Source organism: Monodon monoceros, unplaced genomic scaffold (genome assembly GCF_005190385.1).
Source record: "Monodon monoceros isolate NGI ecotype Baffin Bay Population unplaced genomic scaffold, NGI_Narwhal_1 Super_Scaffold_9, whole genome shotgun sequence".
Taxonomy (NCBI): Eukaryota; Metazoa; Chordata; class Mammalia; order Artiodactyla; family Monodontidae; genus Monodon; species Monodon monoceros.
The window spans coordinates 43,129,610-43,150,176 of NW_021703786.1; the positions used below are offsets into that span (position 1 = coordinate 43,129,610).

The following is a 20,567-nucleotide window of genomic DNA, read 5'->3' on the forward strand; positions in this document are numbered from 1 at the left end:
AGAGCATGGAAATGGTTCCAGCTCAATTCATACAGACTTTCCTCATTCTTTGTAACAATGCTTAGCATTCCATCATATGGATAATTAGGCTATTTCCCATCTTTTACATTACAGACACATTATAAACACACCTTTTGCACATCTGTCTGGGTGTACTATCTGGCCTTTAAAGCAGACTACACCACATCACATTGAATCTTCTCTTAATTCCAAGGGTCTTAAGTACAAACAGCAATGAAAATGTTGGGCTTCAAAAGAGTGATGGGCTCCTGACGTGGGTGGGACAGTTTGCCACCTTTCTGATGCCAGAGCAGCTACCCTTTGGGTTCTTGCACCTCCTTTTTATGTTTTCTATTTCCTGTTGGATACCAGGCTCTTTGCTCCCACTTTTCTAATTGTTGGTAGCACCCTTTTCCCTGCCGTTTTGTTGCTTCCAAAATGTTTTCAGCTAAGAAGCCAAATAAGAAAAACTTGTTTGGACTGTGACTAAAGTAATGGATGGGAGGTTCCAAGTAAGGGAATCCAGTATTTTTCAGAGTCAAGAGTATGATACTCCTCTCCTTTTCCTTGGCTATGAATTTTCACTCTCTGGTTAAAGTATTTTTTTACATTATAAAATCATTATAACAGGACTCTAGAAAACAATTTCTCTAGACTACTCAAATAGTACCACTAATAATAAGAGTAATATTATCAAATATTTATTTCAGTTTCCAAAGTGTTTCTTATCAGGGAGGTAGTATAGCCTAATGTTTAAGAGCACAGGATCTGAAGTCGGACTGTCTGGGTTCAAACCCTGGTCCACCACACTTGCTGTGTAGCCTCAAGTAGCTTATTTAACTTCTCTGTGCCTTGGTTTTCTCATCTATAACATGGGGGTTATACAAATACTTTCCAAGGTTGTACAAGATTAAATCATTTAAAAACGTGTAAAAGTCTAATCTCAGGTTAGGGCCTGACACATCCCTGGTGAATGTTTGATAATATCAGTTATTATTATTACTATTATCAGTGTAGTTATAGTAGTAGTAAGAGTGGGCAAACCTGATAATCTGATCAGTCACTGGACTCAAGGCTTGCAAGTAAGTGTAGAGGTAGATATGTTCAGTAGCAAAACAGTGTTAGGATGTGAACCAGCCAGGCATGTGAAGTCTGCTTATGACCGCCGCCGGCTGTGAACGTGACGGTGCCAGGCCATGACAGTGCCAGGTTATGACACTGTGTGGCTTGATGGTGGCTGAGGTGTCATGGAGTCAAGATGAAGTTAGTGGTTTGCTGGAGTTGCCTCTTGAGAGCTGACTGTTAAAACAGGGAACTTAAGGGGCTTCCCTGGTGGCACAGTGGTTGAGAATCTGCCTGCTAATGCAGGGGACATGGGTTCGAGCCCTGGTCTAGGAGGATCCCACATGCCGCGGAGCAACTGGGCCCGTGAGCCACAACTACTGAGCCTGCGCGTCCGGAGCCTGTGCTCCGCAACAAGAGAGGCCACGATAGTGAGAGGCCCGCGCACCGCGATAAAGAGGGGCCCCTGCTCGCCACAACTAGAGAAAGCCCTCGCACAGAAACGAAGACCCAACACCGAAAAAAAATAAATTAATTAATAAAACTCCTACCCCCAACATCTAAAAAAAAAAACAAAAAAACAGGGAACCTAGTAAGCTGGTGGTTCAACACAGCCATTATTTAAAAACATAAATTAGATAAACTTACAAGTAAGTAAATTATATTAAAAACAAAGGTAATGAATATTCAAAACTCATCATGTGAAAATTATGTGACTACATTTTACCATTATCTGTGCTCTTGAGGTTATGTCCACCTACTGAATCTGCAGAGCAGAAATAGGATGCATGGTGCTCTGCTATGCTTCTCTTCCCAACTCCATGTTCACGGACATGGTGGGGGTCGCCTGAAATTGGTCATGGTGGGAGTAATTACACGTCAGAAACTGGTAAACACACAGACCAGGGCTTGATTTGTTTCGCTGATTGTGTAGACTTAAGAAAACAATTAAATTTAAAAGTGTATCGTGTCTATAACTGCTCACATTGTGAAGAGCAGAAGAAAATCAGAGTGTTCTTTCTCAAACAGAAGATGCTCACATCACGGACAAACTACTTGTTCTAATACAAGTCTCCATCACTTCAGTTTGTCTTGTTATCTAGGCGGGAATGACAGTCAATTGCTAGATTGGAACCGAAGGTGTGAAACTTTTACCAGCCCAGCAGGGGATGAAGCCCAGAGGCTGATTTGACAAAGAGGTGAAGTCTCCCTGTCGCTGAGGGGGGGATGAGGGATGACCTTAACTTCCATCCACAAGCTTCAGGCGCTAACCTGCTGTGAGAGGTAGAGACAGTGCAGCCCCCACTAGCATGAGGAGCTGGCTGGATCCCAACCCTGGAAGAGCTGGCAAAGTGGTGCAGAAAGAAGGTGGGGAGTGAGCTGTTGTCTCATCTGGGAACTGGGGAAAGCACAGTGCTGGCAGCACCACACGTTGACTCTCTGTGGTTCACACTGAGCAGGAGCCACAGAAGGACCAGACCAGGTTCACTTTCATGTATAAGCTTGGCTTATAACTTTCCAATCTGCAAACAGCCCATAGGCCGAGCGCCTCGTTTTTAGTGGACTGTGCATTCTAGGGGTGGGGATGCACGTGGTCTCACGTGGGAAAGCCCGGGCGGAGGGACAGAGAGTGGGGCAAGGCTGTTACACTGTGAGGGGTGAGAGCAGGGCTCCTCCCCAGCCCTGTCACTCCCCTCCTTTTGTTGGGAGGTTGGCTTGGGCACTTCTTCAAAAGGAGGCTGTTTCTAGGGTTAATGTGATGAGTGTTTCTATATAAAAGGAGAACTGACAGTAGGTGAAGGTCAAGGAGAAAGTGGGTGGCGAGGGGGAAACATCTTATGCAGTGAGCCCTGGACCCTTAAGCCACACCCTGAGGACACATGTCCCCTCGGGAGCCCAACGTGTAAACTCCCAGTGAAATGCATGCTCCATGTGGCCAGCAGACTGGGTGTGCCACACCAGCCTTGCCACTTGATGGTGACCTTGGGCAACTACATACTTTTTCCTGAGCCTCAGTTTCCCCATCTATGAGGTATGAGGGGTGAATAAAATGATCTCTAGAGGAACATCCACTGCCAGAAGTCTACAAGCCCATGGAAATCTTCCAATGGGTTTTCTGTTTTCTTTGTCATCAAGGTGCTGACCTATACTGTGTTGAAATCCCACCCCGGGGGAATTTAGCAGGCCAGGGAGGCACTTAGGGAGAAAGGATGGGAAAGGGGACCTTGCTAAGGGTGCTGGAAAGTGGGACACAGAAGGGAGGGGAGAGGAGAGAAGGGGAGTGGGAGGGGAAGGAACAGTGCTGCCGCTGGGAGTCAAGCCTGGGAGATGCCTGACTTCTGCTCCAGTTCCAGCTCCCGTAGAAGGAGTGGACACTCAGACACCCCACCCCCTCCTCCACGCCCCCTGGGCCCCTTATGTAAGCAGCTCCTTGCAGGAAACCGCTCTCAGCAAGAAGCCCCTTTTCTTGTCACTTGAGCAAATCGATTGCAACTAACTTTTAAACCAGGCACCCACATGCTCAGCTCACCTGTGACCCAAGAACAGCTTTCAAATCTTTTAATCATACAATGCCTTGCCTAACCCCTCAGTTCTTCCCTTAGATCAAAGAAGTAGAAATGGAGAATAAGTACTTAACAGATGACCAGATCTCTTCCCTGGCTTCCCCTTCAGTCATCTCGCAAGTAAACTGTGTGACCAAACTGTGTGAACAGATAACATCTAGAGGAAGATCACAAGGCGCTGACAAGCCTGCACACGGTGGGGCATGACGAGGACTCTGACCCCCATCTCAGTGATTAACTGAAATGACTTCTCTCTGTCTCTCTAAAAAGTTTCACGGCTGAGCAGACTCTTGGGAGATGGTTTTGGAGGGCGCTGAGGCCACCATCTCCTCAGATTGCCAGCATTCTGATTAAAGGCACCTTCTTCTTCTGTTGACACCATTTGCAAGTATGTAATTGATTTTGGGAGCAGTGAGCAGCGGGACCGATTCACACGATTTATTGATGCATTCCGTAACACTGACCCTGCAGCATCGCCGACGTGGTGTAGTAGTTGAATGGCACGTTTTTCACCAGGTATTCCTCGGCGTCCAGGCTGGCCAGCCTCGCTCCCACCAGCACCGACTTGCCGGTGCCCGCGGTCCCTACCAGCATGACCGGCCGCCGCCGAGCCAGGAGCCGCTCCAGGAAGTAGCACACTCGGATGGTCTCGCTCGTGTGCACCAAGCAGGCCTGGAGTGGGAACAGGATGAGTGTGCCGGGGGCTCGTGGGAGAAACAGATGCTGGCAGAGTGTTCCGGAGCATTTCAGGGGAGGGAATTCCTCTGGGGTCGGGGAGCTCACTACCCCGGGGAGGAGGGCCCCCCTAATACCCAGTGAGACCCTCCTACTAACTCATGCTCTGGGTAGAGAGCAGGCCCTTCCCCCTCTGCCAGCGCTGTCTGCCTCCCTGTGGCCTCTCTTTTAGAATCTTCTGCCCTGGCCGTCCTTCTTCTCCTCCAAGGATGTGGGGGTCTGGTAATTAAGTTACCTAGGCTTTGGGAGATCTTGTGACTTCATTGCACCTATAATTTCCTCTGAAAAGACAAGTAGCTGGGGATGACTAATTCCTAGTGAGGTTAAACCTTTCAGACATCCATAAGGGGCTGCCGCTAGAGCCACTGCAGATCCTGGGGACACTGCACGTCCTTGGTCACTCAGCCACACTCACCTGCAAAGGCATCTCAGGGTCAAATTCAAACTGGGGGATGAGCTTGGACCAAGGCTCGAATTTCTTGGTCTCTGGGTCTATGTAATAGTCAAAGATGGTTCCTTGGGAGGGAAACTTGACTGTTTTGAACTCGGTCAGCCACCATTTGCTGAACTCTGCCCGGTTGTCCACGAGCTGCCAAAACAAAGCAGGTCAGGAGTCAAGGCTCTGCAGAGCACAAGAAGCCTGGAGAGGCTGCCCTGCATCAGGCAGAAGGTCAGGACCGGGAGCAGAGAGGGCTCCTGCTTATCCCCCGAGGATCGACCCCGACAAGGCCCAGCTAAGCAGGGACTTCCCTTGAGCATGTACATGTGCCCCTGCTTGACCAGGTGGCTGGGTCGCCCTGGCATTATGCATCTCAGAGCACTGGCAGGTGGAGGGTGAGGGAGGGAGGTGTAAGAACACAGAGGAGAGTAGGAGCCTATGGCCCCAAGATGGGCAAGTGCAGCCAAGATCTCCTGAAGAGACAGATCCACCCCGGTCCCCCTAGACTCCCAAGGCTCTGAGCAATGTCCAGAACAGCAGTCATGGATGGAAGGAATAAAATGGTGGCTGTTGACACGTGGGCGCACAGGATGGTGCGGTGAGAAGAGCCTCAGCTGGGGAGTCGTGCACATAACCACTGACAAATCACATCTTTCCATGCCTCAGTTTTCTCATCTGATTCTAGGAAAGGGTATTTCTAAATTTCTTTCAAGAGCTAAAATTCTAAAAATCTAGGAGAAGCAGAGACAAAGGTATACACGTCTTTCTGACGGAAGGAATAGGTAGCACTATATATGCATACATGTTAGATCATGAGCCCCTAAGGATAGGGCTGTGCACCCGTGTACTCAAGCTAGTGAGTCCAAACTGAAACACAACACACAAAAAAACATCCCAAACATACCTGCTGCTACTGGCAACTCTCTAGGGGAGCAAACCCACTCTTTGACCACACAGACCTAGGAAAAATCCTAAAAAGGGAAGAGGTCCAGATTGGGCATTTTAGGAAATGTTCCTGGGGAGGAGGACAGACCACGGAGCTGGGCGCATGGCAATGAATCTGGACTTGGAAGAAATGGCACTCATTTCACTGTCTATTAGGTAAATAGGATTGAATTCTTTTGCCTTAAAAAGAGAATGGAAATAGGCCTTAATGACAGATTTGTTTGCTGTTCTTATTCTGATCTGAATTCAGATTAAGAGGACACTATCTTCTCAATATTTGTTCTCTGCAATCAGAAGCCTTAGGAAAAAAAATCTCCATTTTTGACTCATGGATAAAATTCTTTTTTTTTCCTCTGTGTAATTCTTTATTAAAAATACTGCTGTGCACATAGAAACTGAAAGCAGAATTGAAGCTGAATAACCCAGACTGGGATCATGACATTAGAATTTAACATTCTGGTGCTTTTGGGGGAAGTTGTTGACATCCAAATCACAGAACCAAGGTCAAAGCAAAATACAAAGGTACCCTAAAAAATATTTACAATGAAGTAAATATACTAACAGAATTTAAAATAGGTACAAAAAATTAAAATGACCAACATTACATGACTTCAAGGGTTGTCCTTTCTGTGCTTTTATCTGTCATAACAGGAAGGTGTGGGAAGTTTATACCCTTAATTTGAGTACTCTCAGATATTAAAATCTTCCTATGAATTAAAAAGACTAACTTTTAGATAATCTCTTAAATGGAATTACACTATGGAAAAGAGCACTTCCCTCCCCAAAACACCACGGCAGAACTAAGAGTGCTATTGAAAACTAAATGAAAAAACAAAGCTTAACATATATGTATTACCTGACACCAATTGTTTTCTGGCTGACAATATTTACTCATGAAAACATATAAGCTGTCTACCTTTGGATAAAATTCTTGAAGATCTTTAACTTCCTAATGAAAACCATCTTTTAAGTTTATATGGAGAATCCAAGACAAAGACCATCTCTAGAAAGAAGGAGGTTGGGTGCACCTTCTTTCCTCACTCCCAGTTCCACCTTGAGCTACCCCGTCAGTTTCTCAGCCAAGCCATTAGCTGGGCTACACCAACACTGTCTGGCTTCCTGCAATCTGGTGCTTGACCTCACCGTCTACTGTAATTGGACACTGGAAAGACAAGGTCACCTCTGCTGAGTCATCCCATGGCCTTTTCTCAGTTTGACTCTTTGAGTGACTCGTCAGCAATGACCTCAATGAAGAGGCCCCTTCTGAACCCCATCTCCTTAAGGTTGTGACAATTCTCTGGTCCCTTTCCTGCACTAAGTCTGTACTGGCACACAGTGTGGTACAACGTAGCAGAGTTTGGAACACAGTATCACCTCATTTGGTCTTCACAATGCTCTAAGTCATCCTGGCTACTGAAAATTACTCCTAGTTTATGTATGAAAACACAAAAGCTCAAAGGTTACACCTCTGGCAGCAAATGGCAGAATTGGGAGTTGAACCCAGGTTCTCAGTTGCCCAATCTGGTGCTCTCTTGAGAGATCATTTACTTCTGAGAGATAATTCCCTGGGATTGCTGCAAAGTATTTAGCCAGGATCCACCCCTCCCTTTTTTATTAGAACTTCTACCCAAGTATGGGCTGTATTTTGTATTATATTCTGCTTCGCTTTAATAACAGCTTTTTAAACATAAGCACCATTGGTGTTCCTGATGCAAATATTTTGGCCAACTTCATACTTTTTGATTTACAGCACTATTTTGTGTTGGGCTTGAATGCAGGCTGTGTGGGGGGCTTGGACAGTCCCTGCTGCTAAAAGCTTTCTCCCGTGTTCTCTCCTCACGTGCCAGCACAGCCGCCAACAGCTCCATGTGCTCCAGAGCCTGCGGCGCCTGGAGGGACACTTTCTCCCGGGCTTTTAAAAAGAATTGAGTGGATTTAAATTTTCCTACACGGAGATAGAAAAATTGACCAAGAGTCTTTATCCTGATACCCCACTGCCTGCTCAGCACCAGCGTGAGAGAGAAGCCCAGCGGTGGTTGCTGTCTGACATTTCAGCAGGCGAAAGGTCAGGGACTGCATTTGAGGGAAAGCCACAACCTCTGCGTTCCGGATCTCTGCGCATTCATCGAGGCTCTCGTCCATCCTGGTGGATGCATTGGCTCCTTGCCTCAAAGGGGGAATGTGGAGCTGGGAAAGAAGCAGTCCATGGAGAAGCTCCAAGGGCCGCAGAACAGACTGCATGAAATTCTCAGCTGTCAAACTCCCAGTCCAGGCATCCTCCTGCCCTTGGAGCATCCCCCTTCCCCGCCAGCGTCTAGCTCTGGAGAGGAAGATGGAGAAAGGCACACCTCCAGGGGCTTCTGAGAGCTGTTTTCTGAATTGTGAGCACCAAGAACATGTAGGGGGTAATGGGAGGTAGGATGAATGTTATAATCAGAGCCCGTGAAAACACAGAATAAACTGATTGTTAATTCTAAGTTAATTGTTAATTCTTCCAGCTCACCTTCATTTTGGGTTCTTAGAACATGGTTTGCCCTGGGAGGCTGAAATTTTTACCATTTTATTTGGAAAAGCCCATAATCAACCCAGACCAGAAAGAGTAAATGATAACTCTCCAACACTTGAAGCTTCGTTTAATCCCCTGTTGTGAGAAAGGCACCAGATATTTGCTATGAAACTGAATATCTGTGGTAGGAGAACCTTAATAATAAACACTATTCTAAGAGCTTTACACGTGGGCAATTAGAACAGCATCCCTTCATTTAATGCTTATAAACATCCTAGGAACTGGGTACCACTATCATCACTCTCATCTCCTTCGCACACACGGGGAGCGTAAGGCGGAGAGAGGTTAAGTTACTTGTCCAGGGTCCCCAGGTAATAAGTGGCAGAGTTAGAATTCAAGTCCAGAGTCCATGTTCTCAGCCTCTATATGATACTGCCTGATAGCTAGTCAGTTCTAAAAGACTGGTCTGCCTAACCTCAAATATGTTGTTTCTAGGTAAAGTACCTTTTATTTGGAGGAAACTAAGTAAAGAAAAGGTTGGGAATACACAAGGCTTAGAGAATAGGATGACAAGACACCCCCAAACAGCATGAAGCTACAGCAGCCAACACCATGAGATGAATACTACTTCGGTTTCCTATCCCTAGATGTCAATTAGCCTTTGGTCTAACCTTCTATGGACAGCTCTGCGTTTCAGGGGTATGAAGATGTGATGGTTGGTACAGAGTGGTACATGCCTGTTCTGGAAAGTTTTTAAGAAGCCTAAAGGGATTCCCCCTACTCAAGCTTCTACAGCACAGCATCACTCCACCTACAAAACACACATCACCTTGCAAAATAAGGTACTTATACCTCCAGTTTTTCAAACTCAATCAGCAACTGTCCAAGAAATTAGGGATACATTCACTAACTCAAAAAACAACAGCTCAAAACACAGCCCAATCTCACCTGTCTCACCACCTGAAGCCCTCCTAAGGGGACTGACGCCTTTAGCAGAACAAGGGAGAGATAACTAAGTAGTCTGATGCTTCTGTGTTAATTCTGACTTTAGCTGTTCTGTCTTCCAAATCTTTGCTGGTTAGCGTGGGTGTTAGCCTCAGCACACCCTCTTACCTGATCTTGGACTATTGCTCCGCCAAAAGCCCAGATGGCAGCAAACACAAAATAAAGCTCGTAGGTTTCCTTGGGGCAGTCTGCAGGGATGTCCTCATCGGTCAGCAGACACTCGAGAAGGTGGCACAGCATCTGAACCATGCTCTGCTCTGGGATTGGAATTATCTTCTTAAATCTGCAGAGAGAGACACAGATATGCTCTAAAACACTGGATTTTTCCATCCTAGAGGCATTGTTGGACAGCTGTGGAACCCTGTTGGTGTCTGTGGACTCACGATTTGACAAGTTCATGCAGTTTTGCAGCAGCAAAAACTTTGGTATTATAGAGGCCCATGGTGCTACTTAAGCTTTTGTTTTCATCAGCTGTTTGGGGGTCTGCTCCCTTTGCAAAGAAGGAAGGGACCGGAGCCCTCCTGAGATGATCCCTTTTCTCATCTTCCTTTCCTCTGATGCCCTCCCCTCCTTCCCTTCTCTGAACATTGAGGACGCCCCCCTGCCGCGACCCCCGCTCCAGTCCTTGAGGAATGTAGGAAGCTGCAACTAAACGAGTAAATATCTCACAGTGCCACTGTTTCAATTGGCAAAAATCACCTACAGAGCCAAGGTGGGTGCAATTCTGAGGCTGTTCCTCCACTCCTCCAGCTCAGAGGAGTGCCCTCAATTCAAACACATTGAAAACGTTTTCTCTGGGGCTAGAGTCTTGTCTGGGGGAGGCAGAGTGGGCCAGGACAGAGGTGATTTACATGACTAAGTTCTCTCTTTCATAAATATAGCTCTGTGACTATGTCTTGACCTGAACTTGTACTTTCCATCTTGGTTTAGAGGTCTTGGCTGAAAGGCAGGTATCCAGAGATACACAAAGGTGCACCTACACCCAAGGGAGCAGGAACACACAGACAGACACACAGACACACGCACACGGCACTCTCATCCCACCAGGCGTACACATGGAGTGCACCATGGACCCACATACTCAACCCCTCCTGCCCTCATCGTCACCTCCCAGGGAGGATGAGCTCACAGGCCGCACAGAGGCAGGCTCCACTGTTATAAGATGAACAGCACCATCAACAGCCATCTTAGAAGTCACGTGCCAGCACTGGGCCTCGGAGTTGCATGGCGTCCCATCCTCTTCAGTGTTCTGTGTTGTGCTGGTTCTGAGTCTGGCTGCAGTCCTTACCACAATGCTGTGAAGTGGTCTAAGAGTCTAGGCATTACGTCCATGAGTAACGAAGACACCGAGTGCTTGGGAGGCTTTCCTTCATTTCTTCAACGCATATTTGTAACAGAATGTCAGAATGGAACTGCCCCAGGATCAGTTTTGGATGAGGTGCTGACACAATACAGGCCAACTACTCTTCCAATTCCAAACTGAGATTCCAGACAACCTGGCCTCTGGTGCTCTCAAGGATTTACAGCCGTGGTCCCAAACCTTTTTGGCACCAGGGACTGGTTTTATGGAAGACAATTTTTCCCCAGATGGGAGCAGGGGATGGCTCAGGCAGTAATGCGGGTGATGGGGAGAGATGGGGAGCGCAGATGAAGCTTCGCTGGCTTATCTGCCACCCACCTCCTGCTGTGTGGCCCAGTTCCTAATAGGCTGCGGACCGGTAGCGGTCTGTGGCCTGGGGGTTGGGGACTCCTAGTTTATAGGATCAAAGTGGTAGATGCTGAAGGGGCTAGAAATGAGCACACAGGACTTTGGGGAGGGCTCTGGGTGTGCAATGAGTGTCCCTCCTACAGGGAAGGCAGGTGCTCATCCTGAACAGAGACCCTCAGAAAGGGGCTCCCCTAGGACCCAGGCTTGGAAATCCCTGGGGAGACCTTCTAACCTTGCAGTGCAGGGTCAGAGCGTGCTCGCTGGGGCACTAACCCTGGGGTCCAGGTATGGCCGTGAGCGTGTGGGCTTGTTTAGATACTGGTGAAGGGGTCCAACCTGGAGGGTTTGTGTGAGGAGCTGTACTCGACTAGCTGATGGAGAGGCATTTACTTGCTTCAAGGGAAGGCATATTGGGGATCTCCAGGGATGGGAGGGGTCCAAGTGACCCACAGAGCCTTCCAAAGAGTCATTTCCAAACCTGCCACAGCTGGGGTAAATGAGGTCACACCAGGTCCATCATTAAGGCCTTTCCTGCCCATCACTCTCTTCCCTGTGTCCCACCCCTTCAACCTTGAGGGGTGAGAAGCTACAGCTGGTAAGGGGGCAACTAGTAGAATAAGGACAGAAGTGAAGAACACTGTCCTTTCTCACTGTAGGTGGAGGGCTATGTGGGCAGTGGGAGAGTTTGTATGTTTTTTCAATTTTCACTGCCTCTTTTTAAATTTTTCGCATGTGCATGTGCACGTGTGTGTGTGTGAGATTGTGTGACTAGAAGTGATGAGATGAATTTTTATTACTGAAGAAGGACCAGTAAAATCAGCAATGTTGACCTAGATTTCATCCAGGGGCAGAAGGAGAACATAAAATGTTTTTGAAGGAACAGTGGGAGACAAAATAAAGTTGTTTATAATCACCCCTTACGAGCCCTGCTTGTTCAATATAAAAATTACTGTGTGTTGGCATTGCTTTGTCGTGACGGGGCCACAGAAAGCTGGCATTACAATACGGTGATGAATAAAATAGAAGTAGGACTTTGCAGTGAGTATCTTGTCACTACCAGCTGAGGCACTGAGTGAGCACCATGGGACCTTGGCTCCCACATCTGCAGGATGGTCGGCCCTCATAAGGATATTGTGAGAATTACATGAAGGAAACCCAGAGTGGGCACCCTCAACCACAGCTATGGGTTTTTCCTTGTTAACCACGGGGCTCAGAGACTGGTGGCGGGGGGATGTTTCTCTGGATGGACTTAATACAGTCTTTAAAGTTTGTTTCAGAGGCTGTGCTTGCACACGAGCACACACGTGTACAGACAGACAGACACACACACACACACACACACACACGAGTTTGGTATCTCTTGTTCTAAATGCCCAGAGTGGGAAATGGCCTAATTTTTAGTTAAGGATAAATTGTACAAGTGTCTCAGCAAACCTTAAAGAATAGGGGATGCTATTTTCCTAAAACCTCCCCCTTTGTTGCCACTTTAACTCTTTGCAGCCCTTGCCTATCTGAGACACTAACCACGACTGCCTACTTCCAGACTCTTGCTGCCACGGCTGCTTTATCTCATTAGATCCCAGGGCCACAGAGCTCACAAGCCACAAGCGGTTAAAGGCTTTTTAAAGGCTTTATGAAAACCCTGAAGTTTGGAAAAATAATTATTAACCCTGAAGTATAAAACTTACAAAATCAAAACTAATAAATGTTTAATATCTGAAAACATATCACTATGTCAACTATTCAACTGTGACTCAGTTTTTAGTTACATAAAATTCGTTCTTAACACGGTGGATTTTGATGGGGGAGGGCGGGGCACATGAAGAAAGAGTGCCTCGGGTCATTTTGCCCTGGGAGCTCTCCCTTCATCTCTGCTCCACACTTGCAAGCATTTGCCATCCTGTGTTTCTCAGGCCAATGAATAAGGAGCTGGGAATCATTTTAAGTGATAGACTTTATTTCCAGGAAACATCAGCCTGACTCTGTTTGTTGAACACTCAGGAACTGAGGATCTCTGAGTCACGTTGCCTTCACAGCACCAGCTTCTGATGGTGCAACTGGGCTGAGGCTGAGTACCTGATTCGTTGAATGATGCGTCAAATGGCAAAGAAAGAGAATGTAAAACAAAAGCAGGTTCCAAACACCGGAACCCTTCTCTGCAGACACGTATAATATTCTTGCTATAATAAGTATCCTTTTGGTTAAGAGCAATTACTATTTTGTTTATGTGGTAAGTGGTCAGGGCTTGTTGCTTTTACTTTTGCAAACCCATTGGAGGAAGAGTGAAATCTTAGGGCCCAGAGGGGCAGGACTGGTCAAATGATGCATTATACCCAATCCTGTATCATCTAGGCCATGGACGCCCACAGCCAGGAACAGGAAGTGGGCCCCTTGTGTTGCTGACAGGTGTCATCCTCACCTCTGGGCCTGTTGATCTGGCCTGTATCACGTATAGGAGGGACAGCTGCGTGCCCTGCGAAGTAGAGGGTCTCAGGATTGCTGTCCCTGCTACCACAACCCGCGGCCTCCTCCAGACACACCCTCACAGCCCTCCAAAAGGTCCTTTACATCTCTCTCCTCTTCACTCACCTCGCTTCCTGCCTGAACTGACAACAGGCATCCCATCGCTGTCCTAACGTGTGTTCCCCTCTGCCATCTGCCACACCCGGGGTGGAATGCCTAGGGACATCTGACTTTGGGGACAGGACAGAACATCAGCGGGACATCAGGTAAGAGCCAACAGGCTCTTTATTGCTTGTTACCTTCCTCACCCCTTGGCCTACCTGGTTCTGAGTGTGTCTAAGCAGGCTGGAAGATACTTGTCAAACAGAAAGGTTAGGTTGGCTCTCTCAGTCTGGGTCTCCCTCTTGTCGATCCAGCTGCTCACAGGAGGGTTCCACCCCAGGTCTGCAGGGTTGATGTACAGGATCCCTGGGAGCATAGAGGATACAGCTTAGTGACATTTCCATAGATCTCAGGATATTCTTCATCCCAGAGAGTTATTTTCTCTGTTTAGAAAATGTACTGAAGGCTGGGCTTGAAAAGAACAGAGATCTGGTCGAGATCTGAGAGGGCAAATGGGTTTGCTATTGGGATCAACTCCGACTGACTGATAATAGCTGATGGAAAGCAGTGTTGAGAAGGATCCTGAGGCCAAGTCTAGGCTCAGGAGGAAAGCAGGCTGTGATTGATTAGCAATACTTGTCATGGTGAGGAAGGGTGCAGATCGCATGGTGGCCCCTAAAAGGATGGAACCGTGTCCCACCCAGGAAAGTTAACGTATAAAGTTATTATTTTCCACCAGGATGTGGTGAGAAATTGCAATGCTCAATCATCTTCATTAGCCTTCATGGAGGTTAGAACTGGCCTGAAAGGAGCCTAATTTGAGGCACTTATGTGCAGAGGACTGTTGTTCAGCTCAGGGGCCAATCCCTTCCCATTACCGTAACATTTCTGAATTGAGACGCTCACATGGTCCTGGCTGTAGAGCACTGGCTCACCTTCGTGGGTGTGGATTAGGGCTGAGAATCAGGCCAGGGTTTTGGATGATCAATGTCTGGCTCCCGTTTGGAGCTTCCTTCAGAGCCAGCAATGTCATATGTATCACTAGAGGCACACGTTTTCAACTGAGCAGTTGTGGTTTTTTCCTTTCGTGGGCCATACCTGCTCTGGAGACAGTGGCTGGCGTGGCCATGCGCAGGTGGCTGATCTCAAAGAGGAGCCTCATTGTGGGATTCAGAGGGATCCTCTCGTTGCTCGCCAGGGTCAGCACCTGGACACAGGAGGATGGACACGGCAGGTGGGGAGGAGTTAGGTCACATGGCCAGCTAGGGGGAGTTAGGCTATTATTCCTGATAGGAATTAGGATGATTATTTTCTTCTTTGTGATTATAAGTATTTTCTAAATTTTCTGCAACAATCCTCTCTCCTTCTGTAGCCCCTTTACCTCCATCCCTGTTGTGTGTATTGAATCAGGAAAAAAGCTATCTAAAAAGTTTAAGTGGATGTCAATGATTTGAATGAACTAGACCATAATGAAAAAGTAGGATAATTAAAGGAAAAGAGCTCAGGTTTCATACAACTCCTGTTTCTTTTGGAAGAGCACACACTTATTGTAATGATTCTGTAAACGTTGAAACCATCGTAAAACGTCTAGCCTAGATGTGCTTTATGAACAAGTTCAGAAACAGTTCCCAGCTTAACAGCCACTTTATTGGCATTCAGTTTTCATTGTTTATAAAAAATAAAACATATTCTCCATGGATAAAGATTGGTCACCACTGAGGATGCATGACGGGCTCAGAATGTTTCTGATCTCAGTTTTAAAGATTTGAATAAATGATTTCAGATTCTTTTCAGCTCTAAATATTGAATTAACCTGCATGCAGAAGATTCTGAAGGAAATTACAACAATACTAAAAACATGTGAGTGATGGCAGTGCCACTGAACAAAGTGAAAGTTGCTCTATGGGATGAATCAGTTCTAAGACGTCTACCGAAGATACCGGTGAGTGAAATCAGGATCTTGAAGAGTTATCTGCTATCTGCACTCCATGTTCACTGGAGCATTATTTACAATAGCCAAGATGTAGAAACAACCTAAGTGTCTGTTGATGGAGGAATGGATAAAGAAAATGTGATACACACACACACACACACACACACACACACACACACACACACACAGTGGAGTATTATTCAGCCATTAAAAGAAGGAAATCCTTCTCCAGGTTCATCCATGACAACACGGATGGACTTGGAGAGTGTTATGGTATGTGAAATGTCAGACAGAGAAAGACAAATGCTATATGATCTCCTTATATGTGGAATCTTAAAAAAATAAACTCATAGAAACAGAGGGTAGGTTGGTGGTTTCCAGGGATGGGGGTGTGGGGCAGGCAGAGGAAATGTGTGAAGGTGGTCAAAGGGTACAAACTTCCAGTTACAAGATGAATAACGTCATGTACAGCATGGTGACTAGAGTTAATAACACTGTATTGTGTACTTGAAAGTTGCTAAGAGTAGATCTTAGAAGTTCTCACCACACACACACACACACACACACACACACACACACACAAACACACACGTAATTATGTGAGGTAATGGAGGTATTAACTAACCTTGTGGTAATCATTTTGCAATATATATTTCAAATCATCATGTTGTACACCTTACACTTACAGTGTTATATATCAATTATATATTGACAATGTTATATGTCAGTTATATCTCAATAAAGCCAGAAAAAATAAAGACAGCAGTAATGATTCCTTGCTCGGGGCCAGTCCTGTGTGGAATCAAGGTTTCCAGATGTGCCTAGGGACTGGTTTCATTGATAATTAGCGATGACGTGGGGTCTCCTTCCCCCTTGGTACCTTGTTATCATCCATGACAGTGTTCAGAGACTCGATCCACATTGGATCTATGTCGCCATCCAGTAGAATCCACTTGGGCCTTTCATGGGTGATGTTGGAAAGCTCCCGCATAACGGAAGAGAACAATCCTAAGAGGAACCATGGATATCTTAATTTCCAGGTCACCATCAATCTTCTTCCTCTTAAAACAGCCTTTTCCTATCAGCTACAACACTCAGGAGGTGTACATAGGCAGGTCAGAAGTGGCTTTGTAACTTACACTATTAAGAATCTGACCACTCCCAAGGTTCCACTCTCTCTGTGCTCTGGCCCAGCTTTTTGTAAGAACAGCAGCAACAGCAAAACAAGAAGGAAACCTGATGGTACTACTTTTTAACTGGCAAGGGATCCAGTGAACCATTTCAACAGGCAACTGTGACGTGATGGAATTACATAAAACCTTCTTAGGTAAGGTTTTCATCCTTTGAAACTGCGGCCTGGGAAAATCCTGCCAAACGCAGGCTTTGAGAGAAGGCCCCATGTGATTCTAGTTGGCGTTACATGAAATTTATCTCTTAATTTGGATAGAATTGATTTTTTATAATACTAAGCTTTCCCAATCAATAATATGGTATGTCTTTTCTTTTATTCAAATATTGTTTTATGTTCCTTAATAAATTTTTACAGCATTTTCAATGTATCTCTTTGGCTAAATGTATCCCTAAACATTTCAGTTCTTATTGTTATTGTGAATGGAATTTTTTTTCCTGACTTTCAGTTTTAGTTGACAACTGCTAGTATAGAAAAAAGCTTTCAAATTTTGTGTATTTTATTTTATACTTAGTTACCTTTAATACATATGCTTATTAATTCTAGTGATTTTTCAATACTGTCTCTAGAGTTTTATAGGTATAAAGTGGTATAATCACCAAAATAATAATTATCTCCTTTCCTCCAATTTATAAGATGTATTCCATTTTCCTGTCTTACTGCATTTTCCAGAATCCCACCAAGCAAATCTGAATAATAATGTTGGTAATAGGTCTCCTTGGCTTATTTCTGGTTTTAATGGAATTGGCTTTATTTTCTCATCATTCAGAATGCTCTTTTTTTCCTTTTGGCTTTAGGTAAAGAGTGTTAATTGTACTTAAGGGATTTCCTTCTATTCCTATTTTACTTAGAATTTTTAAAATTAGGAATGGCTACTGAGTTTTTAGCACCTACTTATTGATCAAATTATTTTATCCTTTAATTTGTCAATGCTTTATGTTGCTACTTTAAAAGTAATTGACTTATCCTGACATTCCTGGAACAGATGCTACTTGGTCAGAATGTATTATTCTTTTGAGATCCTGATAGATTTTAGTTACTGATATTTTATTGAGAATTTCTAAATCTGTATTAATAAGTGAAATTGGGCTATTGTTTTTGGTTCTGCACAAAGGTTGATATCAAGATTATTTTGGCTTCATAAAACGAATTAAGAGGTGTCCTTTGATGATTTTGGAATTATCTTTCTTTTATTCAGCTATTATTTTAAAATTTTCCTTTTCGTTACTTTTTCTACTTATTGAGTAAATTTTTTAATTCTTTTTTTTTCAATAAGTTTTTATCAGAGTATAGTTGCTTTACAATGCTGTGTTAGTTCTTATTGAGTAAATTTTGTTAAAATTATATTTTGCTAGTGGATCATCTATTTCTTCTAGTTTTTCGAATATGTATCATCTAATTGTGTCTCTTCCATTTTAATCTTGTCTATATCTACTGTTATATCTTCTTTCTAATTCCTAATCTTACATACTTTTACTCTCTCCCCCATTAATCATGCTCACAATGGACTAACTGGTCTTTACAAAGAACCAGTATTTATATTTATTTATCCTTCCTATATTTTTTTGTTCCTTCCCACTAATTTCAGCTTTTCTCTCTATTGGTTTCTTCCCAGTTTTCTTCAGGTTTAGTTTATTACTCTTTGAATAATTTCTTAGGATGGATACTGATTTCCTTTATTTCTAGCCTACCTTCTGTAATTATTTAGAGTTGAGTTTTTTCTTATTGGCTTTAGATGTGTCCCAGAGGTTTCTGTATGAAGTATTCTTCTTTATATTGCTTCCAAGAGGGGTTGCAATTTAATTTTCCCTTTAATCCAGGGCTTACTGTTTCTTGATTGCAAATAGTAAAATTATTTTTGGTCATTTTCTTGCTATTTGTTTCTAATTCTATTGTGTTAGTATCAAGCAATGTGGTGTGAAAATTGATACTTTTGAATTCATTACAATTTCTTCTGTGCCCAACTAAACTTTAATTTTTTGGAAATGTTCCATGAGCCTACCAAGAAAGGAATATTTTCTATTTACAAGATGCAAAGTTCTATATCAGTGTGTTACACTGAGTTTTATGGATGCATTTCCTAATTCTTCTATGTCTATACTTATTTTTCTGTCTACTGAATCTTTCTAATTTTGAAAAAGGTGTATTAATATAATCCACTATATGTCTACTTTTATCAAGTTCTCTTAAAATGTTTTAAAAAGTTATATTCGGGCTTCCCTGGTGGCGCAGTGGTTGACAGTCCGCCTGCCGTTGCAGGGGACATGGGTTCGTGCCCCGGTCCGGGAAGATCCCACATGCCGCGGAGTGGCTGGGCCCGTGAGCCATGGCCGCTGAGCCTGCGCGTCCGGAGCCTGTGCTCCGCAACGGGAGAGGCCACAACAGTGAGAGGCCCGCGTACCGCAAAAAAAAAAAAAAAAAGTTATATTCCACTTACTTGAAAGTTCTTATTTAGTGAATACAGATTTATGATTATTATAAATCTTTTTCAATTTCTCCATATTTAATGTATATATTTAATAAAACTCTAATTAAAATTCCAACACTGTTTAAAATTTGAATTATATCATGTGAGCTTAAATTTAATATGGAATAAGAAGTGCCTAAGACTAGCCGAGAAATTACAGAAAAATATTGAGGAGGGATTTACTTCATCAGACATGAAAATGATATAAAATGATTGTAACCTAGATAGAATGACATTAGTATAGGATTAGATAAACAGGTGAGTGGAACAAAACAGAAAACCCAGAATCAGATGTCAATACAATTGGCCCTCTATATCTGCGAGTTTCGCATCCGTGGATTCAACCAGCCATGGATCGAAAATATTCAGAAAAAAACAATTCTAGAAAGTTCCAAAAAACAAAACTTGAATTTGCCACACACTAGCAACTGTTTATATAGCATTTACACTGTACTTACAACTATTTATACAACATTTACATTGTGCTAGGTGTTATTAGTAATCTAGAGATGATTTAAAGTGTATGGGAGGATGTGCATAGGATAATGCAAATACAATGCCATTTTATATGAGGTCTTGAGCATCCATGGATTTTGGTATCCACAGGAGTTCCTGGAACCAATCCCTCATGGATACCAAGGGACAACTGCATATATGACAAGTTGGAATTTAAATTAAGAGGGAAAGGACAGTTTACTTAATAAATGGTGCTGTCACAATCAATTATCCAACTGGAAGGAAATAAAGTTGATTCTCTACCTTACCTCATACTAAGCCCCAAAATAAATTCTAGATGAATAAAAAATGTTAATGTGAAAAGAACCTTTTAGACCAAATTTATGATACTATATAGCTTAAAGTTAGAAAAAGTTATAAACCAAATAGGAATTCCAGGTGCTAAAAAGACTAGACAGACATATTTCCTTCTTAAAAAGTGCATGGTAAACATGCCATGAAGTGTCTGTAGACAAATGGCAGACAGCGAAAAACCATTAGTGGTGAATATAACAGATACAGGGTTAATGTCTTTGGTATATAAAAAAGTTCTTACAAATTGATAAGAAAATAATAAGGAGGAATAAAATTACAAAAAAGCCAATTACTAAGACCAATAAGAAGGAAAGTATATTAAGCCTCATTAATAGTGAAATAAAAATTAGAGAGGCTGCTCATTAAATCCCACTGTTCTAGGCCTCTGATGGAAGGTCCTAAATTAGAGGAATCCAGGCAGTTTGACCCTGATTGGGACGACTACTAACATTGGGGTGTTAGGATGGAGCTGAGATTTATTTCCTCATTCCAGAAGCCACATTTGTTTTAGAAAGAGGTCCTATCAGCTCATAGAGAGTTTTCTCCATTTTCTCTTCTGCTCTCTCCCAGTGACAGGAGACACTTTCCAACATCTACCAGTGATTTTTAATTCTTTGAAGGTGAGGCTGAGGTCAGCAC

At 43.9% G+C, this 20,567-nt stretch overlaps 1 protein-coding gene across 1 annotated transcript in view; it reads right to left on the reverse strand.

Annotated features, from left to right (window-relative positions):
- DNAH9 (dynein axonemal heavy chain 9) overlaps positions 1-20,567 on the reverse strand; it is a 301,339-nt gene that overhangs the window by 144,197 nt on the left and 136,575 nt on the right. The window contains exons 33-38 of the mRNA XM_029211821.1: positions 16,343-16,470; positions 14,628-14,736; positions 13,748-13,895; positions 9,365-9,539; positions 4,777-4,950; positions 4,091-4,298 (exon numbers count right to left, since the gene is read on the reverse strand). Of these exons, the coding sequence (XP_029067654.1) occupies positions 4,091-4,298; positions 4,777-4,950; positions 9,365-9,539; positions 13,748-13,895; positions 14,628-14,736; positions 16,343-16,470 (942 nt within the window). The remainder of the gene's footprint in view (positions 1-4,090; positions 4,299-4,776; positions 4,951-9,364; positions 9,540-13,747; positions 13,896-14,627; positions 14,737-16,342; positions 16,471-20,567) is intronic.